This window comes from Lissotriton vulgaris, chromosome 10 (assembly GCF_964263255.1).
Source record: "Lissotriton vulgaris chromosome 10, aLisVul1.2, whole genome shotgun sequence".
Lineage (NCBI taxonomy): Eukaryota > Metazoa > Chordata > Amphibia > Caudata > Salamandridae > Lissotriton > Lissotriton vulgaris.
The window spans coordinates 86574798-86594557 of record NC_141698.1 but is presented as its reverse complement, the minus strand read 5'-3'; the positions used below and the strand labels follow the sequence as shown (position 1 = coordinate 86594557).

Genomic DNA, 19760 nt, shown 5'->3' with positions numbered 1-19760 from the left:
GGAGGGAGGCGCGAGGGGAGGGTGGCAAGGCTATAATCTTCTGCTCGGGATTATTATTTCACTCTGCATACAACAGGCCATTGGGCTCCGCGAGCGAGGACCTGCTCCCAGCCCAGGAGTTTACCTGCAGCCTCCAGCGGGGAGGGGGGACCCGGCGCCCGGCCCAGGATTTCACGCCCAGGGGCACTCCAGGAGCGGAGCCGCCTCCACCGGCGCCTTTTTGCCATTCTTGCCGTCGCCAGCAATTCAACGATAGGGGATTCGACCTGCATTTTTTTTGTGGGGAAAACTTCTCGCTGCAGCCCTTCTGCCTCGAGTTTTTACCGCATGCTTTTGGAGGGGCGCCCAGCCCCCTAGACAGGTGATGGGCGTTCCGGCCGCCTTCTAGCTCGGCTCCTTGGGTTTCAGCCTGGTCTGATCTAAACAAAATATGCTGAAGCCCCGACGGGTGTGCTCCTGAAGCCGAGAGCAGCCTGGGGAGCAGGAGCGGGCGAGCCCCGAGGAGGGAAGCCGGCCAGCACACTCCTCCGAGCGGGCCACTCGCTGCAACCCGACCCCAGCGCCTCTCCCCGAGGGATGGTACTGCATTCCCCAGCCCCCGGAGCCTGCCGCCAGCTCCCCCGCCCAGAGCCTGCCTTCCCCTGCAGCAAAAAGTGCAGCCCAACGCGATGAGGACCTGGGCTTGGATTTTGCTGATCTGCGTGTGCCACCTGCCCTTTGCTTTCCCCCAGGTAGGTGTCAGGCCGGATTCCCGCACGGTCATGCTGCAGCAGCCCTGGAAGCTTTGCTGCAATGGAAACTGCCTGCTGCCCCCACAAAGCCTGCACTCTGTATTAGAAGCGCACTTTCCAATTGCGTTTACCGCGTTTGTTGCTCGTGGGATTTCAGATCTGGAATTGCAGTCTGGCTGCCTGCTCAGTTTTTACGCCCCCTAAAAAGTTCCGTATTGTAATTTTTCCGAAACTTGATTGTTGAAAATAGCAACGTGCATTTGCAGGTTTTCTGTTAAACTGGGAGCTATATATATATATTGTTACACAGGAGGCCTATTATAGTGCAATGTAGCGTCTGTTTCCTTCATCAGATGGATTTATTTGGTATAATGACGCTTCTGGGATACAGTGAATTGTGGAAGAGTGTTTTTTTTACATCCGTGTTTGACAAGGAAATGCACACGTGAAGCCCAGAAGGAGAAGGGCGTTATGCTGTTTTCACTTTGATTGCTGCAGACAGAACAGTGTCCAAAGAAAAGGCGTTCTCATGAGAATTGAATGGGCCTCGCTGGCATAGTAACACCAGCGGTACTTTGTATGTGTGTGTGTGTGTGGAGGGGGAGGGGGGGGGTAGGGTTAAGAGGTACAAGGGGGGGGGGCGCTCGTTGCAGGTTGGTATAGTCAGTAACCTGGGATGCATTAATCGCGCATTTCTGAGGCTTTAGAAGCAGGCGATGATTTCATTCCTGAAACCACATCTGAGGAATTTTATGGGCACGTTAGCTCTAGACGGGCTCTGTAATCTCCCCCAGGCCCAGACTGCCCGTGGGGGGGAGGAGGGGCAGGCCTAGGCGCCCAGGGTGCCTTTAACTAAAGAGGCCTGAGCCCTTTTATATTCGATGGCTGTGTAATATATGTGTGCATTTTTAATGGGCTATGAAGTGCCTTGGAAGGCCAAACTTCTCCTGCGGTGACATGAAGGGAAATTGAAGCCAGCCTGGAGATTAGCGCGTGGACATGGCTGGGAGCTACAGTTACCCGTGTGTGTGTGTGTGTGTGTGTGCGTGTGCAGCGCTTTCAGCCTCACGATCTGCCCAGTAATGCCCCTCATGAGCGGCCCAGCAGGCTTTGATTGACGCCCCTAGGTGCCCGCACAGATTAGGCCGGCCAGGTTTGCTTGCGCACCTAGACTGATAATATTGTCCACGCTGGGAGATCTGCAGCCAGTGCCTCAGCGAAGGGATTAGCCTCGCGTGGGCAGGAAGGGCATGTCTGGGCTGTGACTGAGCACTTTCTTTTATTATCTATCTGTGTTTGTATAAAGGAAGCCGAGATCCCACAGGAGCTGATCGAGAGGCTGGCTCACAGCGAAATCAACAGCATCAGTGACCTGCAGCGCCTCCTGGAGATTGATTCCGTAGGTAAATTCGGCTTCTTTCCTTCCTCCCTCCCTCCCTCCCTCCCCCCTGTCCGCCCCTGGCCCTGGGTGGCACCGCGGAGGGGCCTCCCCCGGCGCAGGGAGCCTCCCGCGCCGCCTGTTTATGAATGGTTGGGTGTCTGAGTTCTAAGCGTTGTGAAACCGCAGCACAGCAGAGGCAGCCCTTGTGTCTGCATTGCATGTCTTGCACACACCTAGTTTACACACTGTACGCCCTCCCGGCCCTTGCCTTGCTTAGGTATGCCATATCATATCGTGTACATAAGACCTGCCTAGGTTTCCTTGAACTCCAAGGGGGTCTCTCGTGCCACATCAGTCGCCAAATCCCTTTAACAACCCTAAGTATTTTTGAAATGGATACCTATGGCATGGAGGTACTTATTAGCACCACGCGAGGCAGACCAGAATCTTTCTCTTCCTTTGCAGCATTTTTAGCTGAACCTGGTCAGTCTGTGTACAGAGGTGTGCCTTAGAATCCACCTCTCTGTAAAAGGAGGCAATTGACGCTTTCTAGGTAGGTGTGCAATGCACTTCTTGTTCAGAGGGTGGCAGAGTTTAGTGCTCTGGAGGAGAGAAAAAGGCCACGATTCCTTGAGGCTTTGAACATCTCTCCTACGTAGTTTTAAGATTATTGAAGGGTCCACCACCCTAAAAAGAGCAGCTGTCTATTTGTTCTTCGGTGAAGTGCACACCTTTTTGCAATTTTGCTGTGTATTGCTTGTATACAAACGGTACATTTCACTAATCCATAGGGACTGGATTACACTTCCTTCAGACTGGTAGAAGAAAGACACAGTCGAGCAAAAGTATGAAATAAAGTTTAACTAATAGTAGAAGCTTTGTAAATAGGTGGGTCAAATAGGTGAGGCAGAGCTAGAATCAGTCACATAAAGGTGTTTCTTGTTAGGAGGCAAGAGTCCTTTAAGCCTCAACATCCCAAGTAAACAGTTGGGATACGCAGGCCCACCAGTCATTCTTTAGTTCTAAGAATGTTAATTTAGTGTACTTTAGCACCATGTGGTCGTTGATACTTTATTGGGTCAGAATTGTATCAATGCCAGATTATGTATGGTATCAAGGGGGAAATGAGATGCTTCAGCTTTCATAAGTCTTAATCATAACTAATAGGATACTTTAATGCCAGTGAGATTTGATATCATCCAGTCATATATAAGCTGCACTGTGTTTTGTCGTGGAACAAGGCCATTTTAAGCAAAAAGGAAAACTTCACAGCCTTTCTTGCAGTAGTATTAGGTAAAGATTAGATTGTTATCATGTCGTGATGAGTTTTGATATTTGCCCATACATTATCTGACAAATATTTCCCTTCGTTGTTAACATTTTGAGTAAAATATACTTTCAGCCAGTTTTAATATGCTTGGCTACACAGGAGTTTTTTTATGTCTTTTAAGCTAACTCCTAGATTTAGCTTGATCCAAGTGAGGGTTATGTTTAGGTCACGTAAGAGAAACCGATCACATCTTTCTAATGAAATGCAGTTGTAAAGTCGAATACACATTGTAGTTTTGAATTGAAGACTTTAAAAATAGATAACCTCCAGTTCAGTATGCTAACCCATAAAAAGGTAAGGCAGGGATGAATACAAAAGTTACAAGTAAACCCCAAAATAGTGCTCTTTATTATCAATATGACTTAACTATTGTTTTTTCCCTATAATCTTGTGAAAGATATTCAGATAACAAGACTATCAATAAACACTAAATATTCTGTGTAATCTGCAAAGTGCTTTGTGTGTGCATGTGATAGGAGCTTTCGTATGCTATGTTCTACATATGTATTAGGTGATTTTAACAGGACATCTATTCCTCCTACTTCCGAAACTCCCTACCATATCTCCCTTCGACCTATATCGACCACATTATCCCACGGTGTATTGGATATTACTGTTGTATATTGTTATTGTTTATTTGATATTGCATATGTAGCTCTTGAAAATGCTGCCGGGCAAACTCTGTAAAGTATTCCTCTATACCGCCTACTTCTGAAACACCCTACCATAACTACCTCCGAACAATATAATTCATATCTATCTATCTATATATATATATATATATATACCACTGTTTATTTTATATCTTTATTGTCTATTTCATACTACATATGTAGCTCTTGTAAATTCTGCAGTGCACACTCTGTAACACGCTCTGATACCTTTGGGTCAAGTTTGCGCTGTACAAAACCTGAAAAATAAATTAATGATGTAAGTGATTAAGGGCTGAATGTGTTTTTTTGGTGTATAAAACAGCCACATTGCAATAATCCAGAGAGGGAGCCAAGCATACTTTCCAAAAGGAATGATATTGTTGACATGGGTAGAGGAGGATTGCCAGTCTCTAGCTCTGTGGACCTTCCTGGTTTGGAAGGGTTCTCACGTAAGACATGATGTAATGGGTGGTCAGGTGCCAGAAAAGAGTTGGCTGGTTGAAGTTCCTGTGAACGTGCATAGTGGAATTGTCAATACGAATGCCTGAGGGGGTTAAACATTGCTTTGAAAGTAAAGACTTTCATAGGAAGTTAAACTAGATACGTGTTTGAGACTGCGTATTACAAGGCATCACTGGTTGGTGCAACAACCAAAGGGGTGGAGTTGGCCGTGGAAATAAAATAAGCGGAATTAATATAAGCCGGAGGCTGCCACAGAGCGGAAAGCATGGGCGTGGAGTTAATAGACAATTAGAGAGGATTTGATGATGCCCCAGGGCTTTGCATGCCAGAGTGATAAATGAGTATGTAATCCAGAGAGATGTATGGAGTTTATAGAGAGGTTTGAGAGATGTACTGGTGTGTGAGGTGCTCAACTGCAAGAGGCTTCTAAAACAAGACCTTATGAAGGAGAAATGAGGAAGGGGAACTTGAGACATTGAGATCATAGATGAATACGGTTCAGTTGGAAAAGAAGTGATTAGGTAGCATAAGCAGGGCTTTCTATATTGTCTAGAGCTAGGTAGGGCAAGATATCTGACAAGGTGTTAGAACATGATCAGTATATCGTTGTGTTCCCCAGTTGTTCACAAGGATTGCTCACAAACCAAGTGCAGCCTACTTTTAGACAGCACTACATGGCTCTGCTCAGTGTATTCTCAGTACATGCAAAATAAAAATTTGTGTAGTTTTTTTCATTGTTCAACATATTCTGAGTTATTGTGGAATGTCAAAGAACTCCTGTAACCCAGATTAGTTTATCAAGACTAGCTTGTTTGCTGTAGTTCCGTATGCACAGAGCAGCAACGAAAGCGTATAAAGTTAAAAGAACTTAATACATTTATATTTGTCTTGATTCTTATATCTAGAATTTACAATGGACTAAATTTGTAGCATTGATGGAAATGAGTTGTGCCTAGGACGACCACCACTCTTCAGGTCAATACGGACGCTGTTTTCATATCTTTGCATTTGTGTGAGAAAGAAATGCATAGTGTTGTAGTCTTGATTTGTGACAATTGAACACATCATATGAATACACCTCAAAATCATTTGTAGTAGAAACGTTAAGGGCTTGACAGTTTACTTAAAGGCTTGGAGCGAGGTGGTCATACTAGTTGTGTCTTCAGCTTGAAGAGACTTGATTGGGCTTGTTAGGCTTATACTTTTAAGCATGTGCTTGAAAAGAGCATTAGCTGACTTGATGCACTTTTGGTGCTAAAGGTTTCATTTTCATGCCAAATGAAGTGGGAGCCCAAGATGCAGTAGTTTGTGTACTTGATGCCTAGTTTCAGTGTGAGACAAGCGGTTCCGAAGATGTTGGCCCAGTTGAATACATTTTAAGCTATTCTTTGTGTCATAATTCTGTTGACCTGCCGAAAAGCGAGAAGAGCTTTCTTTCTAAAAACAATCACTAGTAGGATCTTGGTAAAGTCATTGCTGAATGAGTCTTGAGCTTAAACAATTTCTTGAAAATATTTCAATAGTAAGATGTTTAATTTTTCATTTGCAGGTGCAGATAAATGGCACATGTCTTTGCATCTGTTTGAATGGTGAGTTTCAGGGTTAGGCTAGAATTTAATGAAAATCAGAAATATTCAACTTTCTAGGTTTATTTAGCTTTTTCTGTAGTTCTCCCACCCCCTCACTGCTGGTAATGCAGCTATCGCAGTGATGCATTAAAGTTCCATACATATGTTGTGTTAGTACCCCAACACTATTGAGGTGGTAAACGTAAGAACCTTCACAATTATGGTGGCTTAATGGCTCGCTGCAGCACTTCACACCAGAGCTTCCAGTCTAGTGACTACAAATGCAGATTCATTGTTATTATTTCTTGGTTTTCTATCAGACTGGTGGTTGTCTTCAGAGCACTGGAAAGGAAAGCCGATGTTGTCCAAAGAGGAACAGTATCAGCAGCAGCATTTGTTTAGGTGAACTCCTTGGTTCTCTTGTGGTCGTTAATTTGGCAGACTACCATTAAGCCTGTTGGAACAGGTGGATTTTCTAGGCTTTGCAAAGTTTCCCAAAATTATTTCCCTCCTGAAGCAATGGAGAAAAGGAACTCCATATGGGGGGCATTGCACATGTAGGCATCTATTACCAAAATGTTTGGGCCTCAGCTGGTGGATGGAGGTTCTGTTTCAAGTAGCCGACCTGTCTACCAAGGAGATCCTCAATGAATATGTATATTAGCGGTTTCAATACAACATGCTGTTTTAAACCTTAGACTCTTAGGTGTCGAGGGGACTTTTATGCAATCTGTTTATCTAAATGCATCATTATAATGAGATTCCCCACAAATGGAAGTAAGGCTACAGGTCTAGAAAACCATCTAGATGTGCATAAGGCTCCAGGCTGGCCCACGTTTTGACTGCTTTCTATTTTAAGAGATGTATAGACAATCAGTAGCTAAGGTGGAGGGAATGGAGAGAAAGATTTGTGATTGAACATTTATAAGCCAGGATGCACGTTCCATCCAAGTATGGAGCATCATTGCAGTTGCAAACTAAGGGTTCGACACAGATCACAGTGGTAGGCTTTCAGCTAGGAACTGAGGGATCTATATTTTCTGAGCAAAATATCAAGAACCCATTTTTATTAGATTGAATGAAATTGTCTTAAATTGGTTCTTTGCTAGGGTCACAACAAAGTTTGCATATCATTTGGTGAAAAACTGCAGGAGCAGCATTTGTTTCAAGTCCAAAGAGAAAACAAACTCATTGTATTTTGGACTTATTCAACAGTTCCATGTAACTGCAATTTCAAGTCTGTAGGTGGAAACGATGAATTAAAAAAAATCTAATGCATTAATACCACGGACGAGCGCCATACCACACAAACAGATCACAACGTTAGACTTCAGGGTATTGCCAGACTGTGCAGATAGTTCCTAGATTTTAAGATAAAAGAACCCTGGCTGCTTGGTAGCTGACTCTGACATTCCTCTTTCCATCTTCAGAGTTCCTGGATCTCTTTCTTGTGAGGCTTCGACCTCTGACAACCTGCACTTTGTGTGGGAACTGTGTCAATAACTGGTTGTTCGCTTAAACCTTTTAGTTCTCTTCACCTAAACCTTTTAGTTCTCTATGGTTGTATTTGATTGATTCTTGCTTCCCAAAGGGAGATTGAGTGCTCTAAAGTAGACAATACACAAAGTGAGAGCTATGTCCACCATTATTAACGTTACAAAATTGAGATACGCCTTACAACCTGCAATTTTCTTTTGGGAAGTGAAGTAAAGAGGCTGTTCCCATCTGAATGCATCAGGAGGTGCAGTTGGTAATCTGCAGCCTGAAGAGCAGGAACCGTTATGGATAAATCCACAGGCTTAATCTCCTTTTCTGATCTGGTTTCTTTTCTGGATTGTTTTTGATTGTATTTGCAGGCAGCATCATTTTTATACACGCCATTTGTTTTTATTAGCTATGCTCGCTACTTATGCCTTTCAAAGCATAAATCATCCAAATTAGACATATCGCAGTATGCTGCTGTGCAGTCAATAGTGGATTTCAATATGCCTAAGTAGAGTTTATGCTTGTTTGCCCTCTATACCAAGCCTTCTGTTTATTTTCATGTTCTCAGTATCCACATCTTAGGTCATGGAACTGGTTCTTAAGAAGTATCCACAAGTTAATTTCAATAATTTTATTACCTAGCCTCTCTCATACACAGTTGTAAGGAGTTTATGAAGAGGTGCAAAATACCCAGATCCTGTTTCAATAAAGAAAGCGCTATGCAGCCTGTTTAAGCGTATATGCAAATACCTGCATTTTCTAAAGGAGTACTTTCACATGGTATTTTTGACATATAACCATTTGCCTGTGTGATGGCGCTGAAAAAGAGTAATTCAAAAACTGTCTTTTTGTGGGTATGGGTAGGGGAACAAAAAATAGATTTTTTTCCAGGGATATACATACCGAAATTGTGATATGGGAAATTACCTAGTCCAACATTGATCTCGGTTGTTCCCCTTTACTAGGTGGGTGCCGTATCCCTGCCTGGGAAGGAATAGTGGTAATGTCTTTCTAAGGAGGGTTCATAAAGGGGGTCCTTCCTCAAAAAGGAATTATGCTTTTTCATGTTAACTACGTAATGTTGAGATGGTAGAGGGACTGAACCATTGTTTGTCCTTGTTCATCATACTTGTAACACTTTTCGTCTTGTTTTCATGGTTTTAAAGTGCTCTCATGGAGGGTTGCCAGTCCTACTTGACAGAATTGAATCACATAAATCATGTTATGATGGGGCTACGCATACAACAGTCATTGATTTTGGGGTTTTTATTACGCAGAAATTTTCAGGGTGACGAGTTCAACACAGCTGATCACTCACTTGAATGTTCAAATGGTGAGGGAGCGTAAACTACCTGCGCAAAGAAAAGGAGAAATGGCTTTAGGAAAAGCCTGCAACTCTTTTCAACTGCCTCATCATTAGAAAAAATCTTCTTGAAGTGAGATTCTAAATTGCTATATCATCTAAGGATAGTTCTTAGTGATAAAGCATGCAATTAAAATAATGTGAATATGTGTAAGAAAAATGCTATGTTTAAGTTTATTTGGTACTTTAAAGCAATAGGCCAGGCCGCAAAAGCAGCAAAGTACATTTTGATTCTTGTTCATCGATTAAAACTGTATTAAATAACGCCGATAAGTTTTCGGATAGTCAAAGAGATTTAGGCTGTGCTCTGTTGCAGCTGTATGCATGCGAGTTCGTTTTTACAACGGACACTAAGTCAGTTCACTGAAATTGGCTTTTATCAATGCTCTCCCCTTAGCACTCCAGTCTCTGAACAGACATGGTTAGGACGGAATGTCACTGGGGCTGCTAAGTTGAGGATTGTTGATAACTATAGATCAGAAGGTGCTCCATGAATCTCTGGAATTGTTAGATGTTGGCACCTGAAACATACTTGTACTGTACAGTAATGCTACAAAATGCATAGTAGAAAGCCTCGATCTCACATCCACGGAGCTGCTGAAGGGTATGGAATAAAGCCAGATTAGGCATGCGGTCACTAACCAGTCAACTAATCACCCTAAGACGCAGGCTCATGAGGCCCTATCACCACGCTTCAAATAGACCACAATAGGTCATTTTTCATGATAATGCCTCACTAAGGGCCAACTCAAGCCCCGAGGCTAAATCTAGCAGCTGATTTTTGCTGTTAAGTTTTAGGACCATAGGCATTTAACATTTAGTTTAGAATTGAGTTTTTTTGTAGGGATCAACAGAGGTCCTGATGAGTAGGCAGGAGGGGTCTACCTATGAGACATGTCATGTCGACAAAGTAGACCACACTTGTAATTCTACTTACTAACCCCCTTTTTAATGTTCCCAGCTTGCGAAGCCATTAAAGTTAATTTTTTCGACTAGCCAGGGAATTTTTACCCTTTTTTTACACCACCATTCACGTAAATAGGTCCCTACACTCCCTAACACATATCACTATCCTCATCACATCACATAGCCTATTGTCAAAAATATAAGTGCTCCCGCGTCACTCGCAGGTCGAAGCACGCCCCGCCCCGTAGAGGGACGGGAAGACCCCAATGATGGGAGAATGACACTATGGGATTCATAGTGTGTGAGGGGTATTTTAAAAACACACAGTGCCCTCATTCTGCCACTCGCAGAGAGGCCTGATTTTCAAATTGCAGTGTATCCACAAGTTTAGAGAATATACAATATCATATAAAATTAGTCACCACTCACATTGATAGAATCCCATTGTTTACAAGTCTAGTTCAGGAGGGTGATTCTATCATCTCCTCTACACTTCCCCAATTGATTTTTTGGAAAACCTTGATCGCCAGTAAAATAGATAGACTGTTTCACATACTCATTGTTTTAAAAAATGAGTGAACTCTTGTCAGGAGGAGTGCAAATATGTGCTTTCCATGCTAAACAATGCTCTTTAATATTTATCTACTTGTGAGTTTTATATAACGCAAACTTGACCCGAAGGTATCAAAACACTTTACAGAGTAGGCACAACAATAATAACATAAGGTGCGTAGCAGGTGCTTGGAGATAAAGTAATGGTAAAAATAAGCACAACAATAATAACATGAGGTACAAAAAAAGGGTACATGAAGATAAATAAATAATGGTAAGAATATAGACAGTATACAGCGGGAAATGGAGCAAAGTAGCAACATGTGCAGGGGGGGCGGGTCCTACAACGCCAACAAAAATACACAGCAAGAAGTGTATGGAGGGATAGTCCGAAAGACAGTCGGATACAAGAGTATAAAGTCCTGACTCCTGAGGTAGAATGAAAGGGAGTTACCAGGAAATGCAGAGTAAATGCAAGGATTAGCCCAAGGTATAGAAGGCACATGGCATTTTAGCACCAGTCAACTTGGTGTATTCAAAGTGTGCATGATATCAATAACAAAGGGTACATAGAGAGAAAATAAAAGTATATTATACACCAGGGATAGTGGTGTATATAAGCATTATAGCAGCCTTACTCGAGTTACATGAAAAGGGTAAATAGCTGTTACAAATCAACAGTAAAACAAAGAGGAGTAGGCTCAGCAGTATATATAAAAGTACTGAGGTAGTTGAGGCGGGGATGCAAGGTGAGGGGACTAGAGGCACAGTTATCCCAGAGGTAGTGATGCGAAGAATTGCGAGGGGGGTGTATTGAAACACTGGTCCAGGACTTGGGCAGGATACGGAGTGACAGAAGGCAGTCGACACAAGGAGGGCTGGCTCAAACAGGGAGTGGGGGCATGGTCAAGTCTTCAGTCAGAGAGGGATTCATTGGATGGGAATTTTTTTACTTCTTTTTTGAAGAGGATTGTGGATGGGTTACATCTAACCTCTGTGGGGAGATAGTTCCAGATAGTAGAGGCCATTCCAGAAAAGGAACAGTAGTAGGTTTTCTTTTTCTTGAATTTTTGAGGCTTCAGCAGTAAGGAGCTCGTACTCCTGGAGAATCTGTTCCCACCCGAAAGAGTCAGTTTCTGGGCCAGGTAGGAAGAGGTGTTGTGGTGCAATGGTTTATGAGTCATGCAAGCGATTTTGAGATGCATCCTGGCCTCAAGTGGCAAGTAATTTAGCACACGTAAGTCAGAGGTGATAGATCATTTTTGTTAGATTGTGTGATGAGCCTGGCTGCTGAATGAAAAGTGACCTTAAGAGGAGCAAGTCAGGTTTTCGGGAGGTCCACAACAAGGGTAGCGCTACCATAGTGCAGTATCGTTAGCAAATGTGCCTGAGTTGCAGTTATGAGGTAAGCCGCAGGGAGGAAAGGTTTTAGTTCCTAAGAATATGCAACTGATGGTTGGCTCCTCTGGTGATGGCGCTGATTTGCTGATGTGTTTATGCATGGACAGGTCTTTGTCCAAGGTGATGCCTAGGGATTTGGAGGCGTCGACAATGTGTGAGGTGTAGTTTAAGGCAGAGATAAGGGGCAACCATTCTTTGACGTTAGAGGTGGGAGTGGGTGGAGCGATCATTAGGAGTTCTGTTTTGAGGGCATTGGGTTTGAGGCGAGTGCGAGTCAACCATTGTTGTGTTACTGTTAGGGTGTTGGTGAGGGTGTGGATGTCATCAACGGAGGCTATTCTCATGTAGAGTTGGGTGTTGTCAGCACATACATGGTAGGAGATGCGGAAGCACTTGGGGATATCGGTCAGGGGCTTCATGTAGAGATTAAACAGTGTCGCGGAGAGGATAGACCCCTGGGGGACGCCCATCAATAGTGGGGCTGCTCGGATAAGGTGTGATTAATTAGGAAGCTGTGCAACCTGTTGTGTAGAAAGGAGGAGAACCAGTTTAGCACAGTGCCAGAGAAACCCATCCTCTGTTCTAGAATTTCGATCAGGGTAGCATGGTTGTTGGTGTCAAAGACTGCCGACACATCGAATAGGATCAAGAGGCAAGATGTATTCAGCGCGAGCGTAGGGCACCTTCGGCAATATGGACCTTGGCTGTTACAGTCCTGTGACCCGATGGGATGCCAGATTGACACTAGTTGAGGAGTTGGAATTGTTTAATGTGATTAAGGAGCTGTAAGTGCACTCATTTTTCTAGGAGTTTGGCCAGAGTAAGGATGTTGGAGATGAGGCGGTAGTTATTCGGATCGGACTGGGCGGAGTTCGTTTTTTTAGGATAGGGGTACCTTGTCCAATTTTCAGGCAGTGGGGTAGGTATCTCTGGTAGAGAGAGGCATTGATTATCTTGGTCCACAATGGGAGTAGGAGGTGAATGGACTCAGGAGTTTTGAGGGAAGGGGCTCAATGAAGTGGTTAGAATATTTCAAGTAGGTCCGAAGATTCAGAGTGCCAATCTCACCATGGCTTATGAAGTCCAACCACAAGGCATAATGTTTGGTCAAGAGGAGGTGATTATATGGGTGATCTTCCCAGTCTATTGTGGGAGGAGGCGGAGGGGTTGGGGCAGTGGATGTCGGTGGTGATTAATGATGCATTCTCTGCGAAAAAAGAGACTAACGTTTCACATGTAAGGGTTGCTTTGTTGTTTGAGGAAGCAGGATCGCTTTTGCAGGTGGCTTGATTTCTGATGGTTTAAAACAGTTTCTTAGGTCTGTTCATAGCTGTGTTCAGTTTAGTTTGAAAGAACGCTGCTTTGAAGTTCCTAATGTGCATATTGTAGGCGTAGCATCTTTGACGCAGGAATATGAGGTTAGCGCTGGAGGGGGTGTCTCCATGCTCTTACAGCAAGCCGAAGAAGACGCAGTTCTTAGTTAAGATCACTATTAAACCAGGGATTTGGATCGTTTGCGCGGGATTCTTTTTTGTTTTTTTAAGGGCTAAGGTATCCATGATGATTGACGTAGTTGAAGTAGTGATCAGTGAGGGCTTCTGTCATGGTGGGAGCAGGGTTTCACAGCTCGCAGTAGATGTAGAGAGGGAGTTAATGTTGCAGGTGTCGTGGGTGTAGTATGTTGGCCCTTGGAGGTGATTGCTTTTATATTCAGGGAGAAGGTGAAGCAGTTGTTCAAGGAACCAAAAATGCATTACTGGAGAGAGTCTTCGGAAAGGAAGCAGAGTAATGGAATATTCAAGGGAATATGACACCACTTTTTAAAAATATACTGATAGGTGAAAATGGCAGGTTATTAACAACCTCCCCTCCAAAAAACCATAGATATAAGAAAATTGTGTTAGGAAAATCGATGTCTCCTATACTATTATTTACATTCTTGGATATACATTTAGATTTAACACTGCATAACTGCATAGATTAAACGTTCAATATTTTACTATAAAATGTAGAACCTTATTAAATAAATTGTTTATTAAATAGGCACTTTGTTCAATGGGCCCATCGAATGGCGATGAAAACGAAAGGTTAGAACAGAAATCATCTGCACAATAAGGGGATAGAATGATATCGTTACATTTTGTATTTTAAGAATGGGTTTCAGGTATTAAATAGATGTTATTTCATCCTGTTCTGCTTGTTAGTAATGAAGCAGGTGCAGCATTTCTTCCCAACAGTCTTTTCCTCGTGTCCTGTAATCCTTACCTACCACTTCGCCAGGCCAATGTGCAGCTTAAAGCTTGGCGTGAAACATACCCCTTCTTCGGTAGTTCTTCAGCATTCTTTAATTTTTACAAAATGTTTTGAAGTGGAAATGTAACCTGTCACCATGGGAAGCTCAAAGTTCATTTGACATAATTTTATCAAAACAATGTTAATCCTGCGACCAATCATGGTTTACCTGAATTAGTACACTACATTCTCTTAGTTTCTGTGAATCAATTTGGTAACTAGCAGTTAAACAGGCAGATAATATTGAAATGCATGTGGGTATATTTTGCATAGTACAACGTTAATAAAAGAACTATGTTTATGCCGATCAGTCGGTTTTGAGTCAAATTCTGGAAAGTGAGAGTTTTAGTTGTTGAACATGGTCGTTTTTGCTGACTGTTGAATCGGCTATTAAAGCCTTTTCAGAAGTGGAGGAGAGAAGACAGAAGTCTAATCTGTGGTAGGATGCTGTTTGGCATCGTGGTTCAGATCGTTTAGGAGGCATATCTTCTGGTTTTCACCTTTTGCACCACTTGCTTTCTAGTCTGGCGATATGGCTTAATATCTTGCATTAGCCTCAAAGCATGGAGGCTTTTTTCCCCCAGGCATAAAGGTGTGCACTAGTTGTTACTTCCTTCAAGGTAGCAAAGCAGGCCTCTAAGATTTTTCAAGACTCTTGTGAGGGGCATTCTAGTTCTGTCATAGTGGGGTGATGTGGTCGTACTTCTTTAGAACATTAGGTCTGGCAACAAAGTGCAGGATTATGCCTGAATATTCTATTTTTTTAGTTCAATAACTCTTATAATAGTATGTCATTCACAATTATGTAATAAAGACTTAGCTCCTGCCCCAGAGGGAGTCCAGTACAATTGAGTATCAGTGGAACTAAATTATACACATCTGTATTGTTTGTTCTTTTGGGATAAAAAAAAAAGCAAAATAGGCATTGCCATTAGTATGAAGTGCTGCTAGGCCTAGAAAGACCTACTCAAATGTTGTGCAGCAGACATGTCATTTTAATGACCGCCCCTAGCAGCATAAGTAAATGGATCCCTGGGTAAAACCCCTACCACAGTGCATCCCTTTCTAATGCAGTTTAATTTCTTCATTGGTAATCTATCAGGCAAGTGTAGTGCACATGTCTTTGATCAATTTAATATTTTTACTGTATGTGGAATGTTTCTGCCTCTTAAGTTTCTTATCTGAGTCCCTGTCTTTCGCTTGTTGGAAGCTTTCATTAAAGTTTAGAAAAATACATTGATTGCACAACCTGGGATTCTGCATTTAATTGATGCCCAATAAGTGTACAAAATAAAATTCTGTTGTTCATGAGATGTATTGTGGCTACATGGAAACAAATATGTTTAGTACCCGTTAATAAGCAGGCCAAAAAAATCACTTTAAGGACACCTTGGTGGTGCCGACCCGTTGACGGCCTACCATTCTTACCGCACTCATCTTATAAAGATGACATCATTCCTTATTGTATAGTGAAGGCCTCTACGGCTGAAGTTTTGAGGCTGAAAACCATAAGCGCCTGACTAAAGACATTACCTAGACACTCTCCTAACATGACAGCTATCCCTCTACAGAAGAAAGCCAACATAGACTTCTAACGACCTTTCCAGGTGCCATCCAATGACTTACCTACCCTTCCTCAACAAGATCATGGAGCCGGCAATCGCAATCCCACTGTTCAAGCAAGTCAAGGCCAACACCCTCCTTCAGGATTACCAATGAGAATTCAGACCCCACAGTGCAGCAGAGAGGCAAAATTAATATACATGGTGGACAACACCCACCTCATCGTTGGCAGTGGTTACCCAATATCCTAATCCTGCTGGGCCTCTCTACAGTTTCAGTATGGTAAACAGCATGTCCCTGCGCTACATCATTACATCATGCGTGAACTTCAACATCACCATACTCATATGATTTTCTTTTGCCTGTTCAACAGATATCAGTCCATTTAAAAGAACTCCTCAAGATTAGAATATATCCTGTTGACCTGTGGGTATCCCAAGGCTCCATTCCACCACTTTTTATCTACAAATTATGTATGAAACATTAGGGCCCTCGTTGAGGGCAAGATATCACGATCGACCAGAACAAGAATGAAACAGCACTAATCTAAGATATTATTGAGTAGCAATATATGTCTTTTAAAGTGCTGCCTCACTTGCACACAGTCCGAAATCTCGTTCTATTTGAACATGAAGCATAAAACTGAGATTGCCCTGATCACAAGTGACAACAAACAAGCTCAAGAATGAATTACTCAAGTGATCCTGGACAAATTCGTTGTCCCAACATTTCAGCAACATCAAATCCCTGAATTCCTTATCAGCAGCTTCAAGATGTATATTTCTAAGAAGCATTGGGTAGCCTGGCATTAGCTCTCGCTGTTTTACAAAACGAAGCCATCCGACTAAAACCTGATTTCAGAACTGCCATCCACCCTACTTCCTACCATCACGAACATCCACCTCACACCAAGGAAAGCATCCTCCATTCAACTGCAAGATTCGTGAAGGGATTAAAAATGTACAACTGGATCAGATCTACACTCAAACAACTATACCGATTTCAGTTGTAAGCTAAAACCATCTTGAAGATTTGCTGTGCCATACTGAAGGTTGCTTCCTTCTACATGCTGCCCTTTATAGCAACCAAGACCCAGATCTCCAGTGGAGAGTGTAAAACAAGGTGCCAGGACCTCCTCAAGCTTGAAATAAAGCAGTGCATGAAAAGGAAAAAAAATAGGTCTTCTCTTGCTATTTACTAAGAACTCCACCCCAAAACGGATCTATCAAAAAAACCTTTCTCTGCTTTAAGAAGAAGCTGAAGACCATGCTCTTGAACGAAAACCATGCAGAAAATGACTTTGGTCCCTTTCCACACAAGAATGCTATCAAAGACACATTTCTCAACTTTAAACTGGTCTCACTTGCTATCACTTTTATCCTATTCCCCTTTTCTCTTGTACAGCACTTTCTGCTTCACAGAGCAGTATACACTATAGAAATACCATATGTGCATAAGTATTTGCTAAACATAGCAATACAATACTCGGTGTTTCTCAATAAGTGGGCTACTACATTATAGTGCATTACAATGGCAGTGATAAATAATCTCTGGTAAGTGCCCCTATCTGTGCCACAATTTGAGTATGTTCTTCTGTTTTGGGAATATTATATGAAACAAGATTTTGCTACATCAATCAGTTGTTCTATTATTATTATTATTATTATTATTATTATTATTATAGGCTTTTATAGCGCGCTCTGTTACTAAAAAAATAGTATCCTGGCGCGAAAGGGGTGAGAGGCAGGGTAGAGGGGGACCCTATACAGTGATGTTAAAAAGGTAGGTCTTCAGTCCTTTCTTGAACAGAGTAATGGAAGGAGCTGTTCTTAGCTGCTGCGGAAGGGTGTTCCATGCTCTCGCCGCTCTGACTGAGATGGATTGGCCGCCAAGCCTGCTGTATTTGAATTTTGGAACATTCATTTGGTGCAGATTAGCTGATCTGAGGGGGCGGTTGGGAACATATAGGGAGAATCTTTTCCTCAGGTAGACAGGACCAGCTTGATGAACAGCTCGAAAGGCAAGGACCAGGATTTTAAATAGAATCCTGTGGGCAACCAGGAGCCAATGCAGGGCGCGGAGAGGTTGACGGACACTTGAACTTTTTGGAATATTAAACAAAAGCCGTACAGCGGCATTTTGTATAACTTGGAGGTGATGGATCAGATAAGCAGGAAGGCCGCAGAAGAGGCCATTTGCGTAATCCAATCTGGATAGTATAAGGGCACGGATGACGGTCTCTTTGGCCGCTCTCGGGAGAAGTGGAAAGAACCTGCGTAAAGTTTTAAGTGTAGAAAAGCAGATCCCGGTAAGTCTTTTTATATGATCCTCGAATTTGAGGTCATTGTTAAACCAGACTCCGAGATTTTTAGCAGGGCCTCCGATGGATTTGGGGCAAGGTAAGTCGGCTGGCCAGAGAGAGTTGCCGAAGTTGTCTGGGAAGGAGCCATAAAGCAAAATTTCAGATTTGCTTTCGTTGCATTTTAATTGGGCGAGGGCAAGCCAACGAAAGACAGATGACAAGCAAGTTTGGGCTCCAGATGTATTCAGGTTGTTTTTGGGCCAGGTAAACAGGAGTTGAGTGTCGTCAGCGTAAGCCATTATTTTTGCTCCCAATTGTTCAGCAAGGAAAATAAGCAGGGTTAGATAAATATTAAAAAGCAGGGGGCTAAGAGTGGAGCCCTGGGGTACACCCGTTACAAGTTTCTTGGGGGAAAAGGCGAAGGGCGGCATCCAGACTTGTTGGAATCTGTTGTCCAAAAAGGACGTTAGCCAGTCAAGAGCAGAGCCTGTGATGCCTATGGCCGCTAGGTGTTGCAGGTGTTGAGCAAGCCAATACCCAACCAGCCATGATAACCGTATAGAAAATAACAAAACATTGCTCTCTATACTTTCAAGATGGCTGCCACATTGTGTGACGCAAGGTGCTTTGCGTTGTCCTGACTTGACCTGATGACACAGTGCATGTTGCTAACGCTATTGGAGCTGACAGCCTCCAGCACTGGCAAAACCAATAGCAAGCTACCACCATGGAAAGGGAAACACTGATTAGTGCAGTGGGACTGCATGCAGGTCATCACCAAGGGCACATCTGGAGCCTGGTTACTGTGAAAAAGCATCAAAGGAAGGATGAAAGGGGAGGGACCTGGTAAGGTGATTGCCTAAGTCATCACCAAGGCATTTGATGCATTGCCAAAGGGCATTATTTTACGGAGTTTTATATAGTGCTGTACATACTGCCGCTGAAACCATACGTGTGGGGGACAGGGCTGTGGGCTTTAACACCACACATGTATACATTTAAAATTTCTTTATATAGCTCGAACTTGACCCAAATCGGGCATCAGAGCGCTTTACATAGCACCAGTTGTGTTACATGAGGACACGTTAATTTTTGTTAGTCACGGGGAGATTAAGTGATTTGCACAGAATCACAGGATGTTTAGCGTCATTGCCGAGACTCGAACCCGGTTCCCCAGATTCGAGGTCAACCTCAGGCCAGCCTAGTGATTGGGTTGATTTGGGGGAGGGTCACAGTGAGGAAGTCGAGCATGCGCTGAAAAGCGAGACTAGAATATAAATAGAGTGTTCTATGACTTGTTTTATTTTGGTACAAAAACAAATACTTCTGGAAACAGTTGCATCGGAATTGAGTGCAGGCAGAAGAATAAAGAGAATGTAGGACGACAATTAAGGCTGGAAGAAAGAAAGTTTGAAAGTCATTTTTGAAGTGGCAACATTTCTACTTCTGAAAAGGACCCTGATATATGCATCACATTCACCAGCAGGCAGTTAGTAAAGCAAGGTTGGATGAGGTTTTTGAGATGCGTTTTATTAATTGAAATGTTGTTTTCACTCAAAACTCTAATATGGACTGTTTTGTGAGTCTTTCAAAAATATATATCGACTAGAAACTGGAGAATAATTGTTCCATACGTGAATGTTTTTTTTTCTTGCAAACCTCACCCTCTGCTGAGCAGTGGAGACCGCCACACTCAAGAGGTGGTCGGGCGGGTGTGGTAGAGCGTGGGAAGGGGAGCGCATGCGTGGGAGGGTGTTTATAATTTTTAAAA

The 19760-nt window shown here is 42.9% G+C and overlaps 1 protein-coding gene across 3 annotated transcripts in view; it reads left to right on the top strand.

The window, feature by feature from the left end:
- Positions 1-52: 52 nt before the first annotated feature.
- PDGFA (platelet derived growth factor subunit A) overlaps positions 53-19760 on the top strand; it is a 94808-nt gene continuing 75100 nt past the window's right edge. Inside the window, exons 1-2 of one of the 3 annotated variants that reach the window (XM_086940547.1) lie at positions 53-731; positions 2038-2134. In XM_086940547.1, the coding sequence (XP_086796673.1) occupies positions 669-731; positions 2038-2134 (160 nt within the window). In that variant the 5' untranslated portion in view covers positions 53-668. The remainder of the gene's footprint in view (positions 732-2037; positions 2135-19760) is intronic. The other 2 variants (XM_086940546.1, XM_086940548.1) reach the window with 2 other exon arrangements.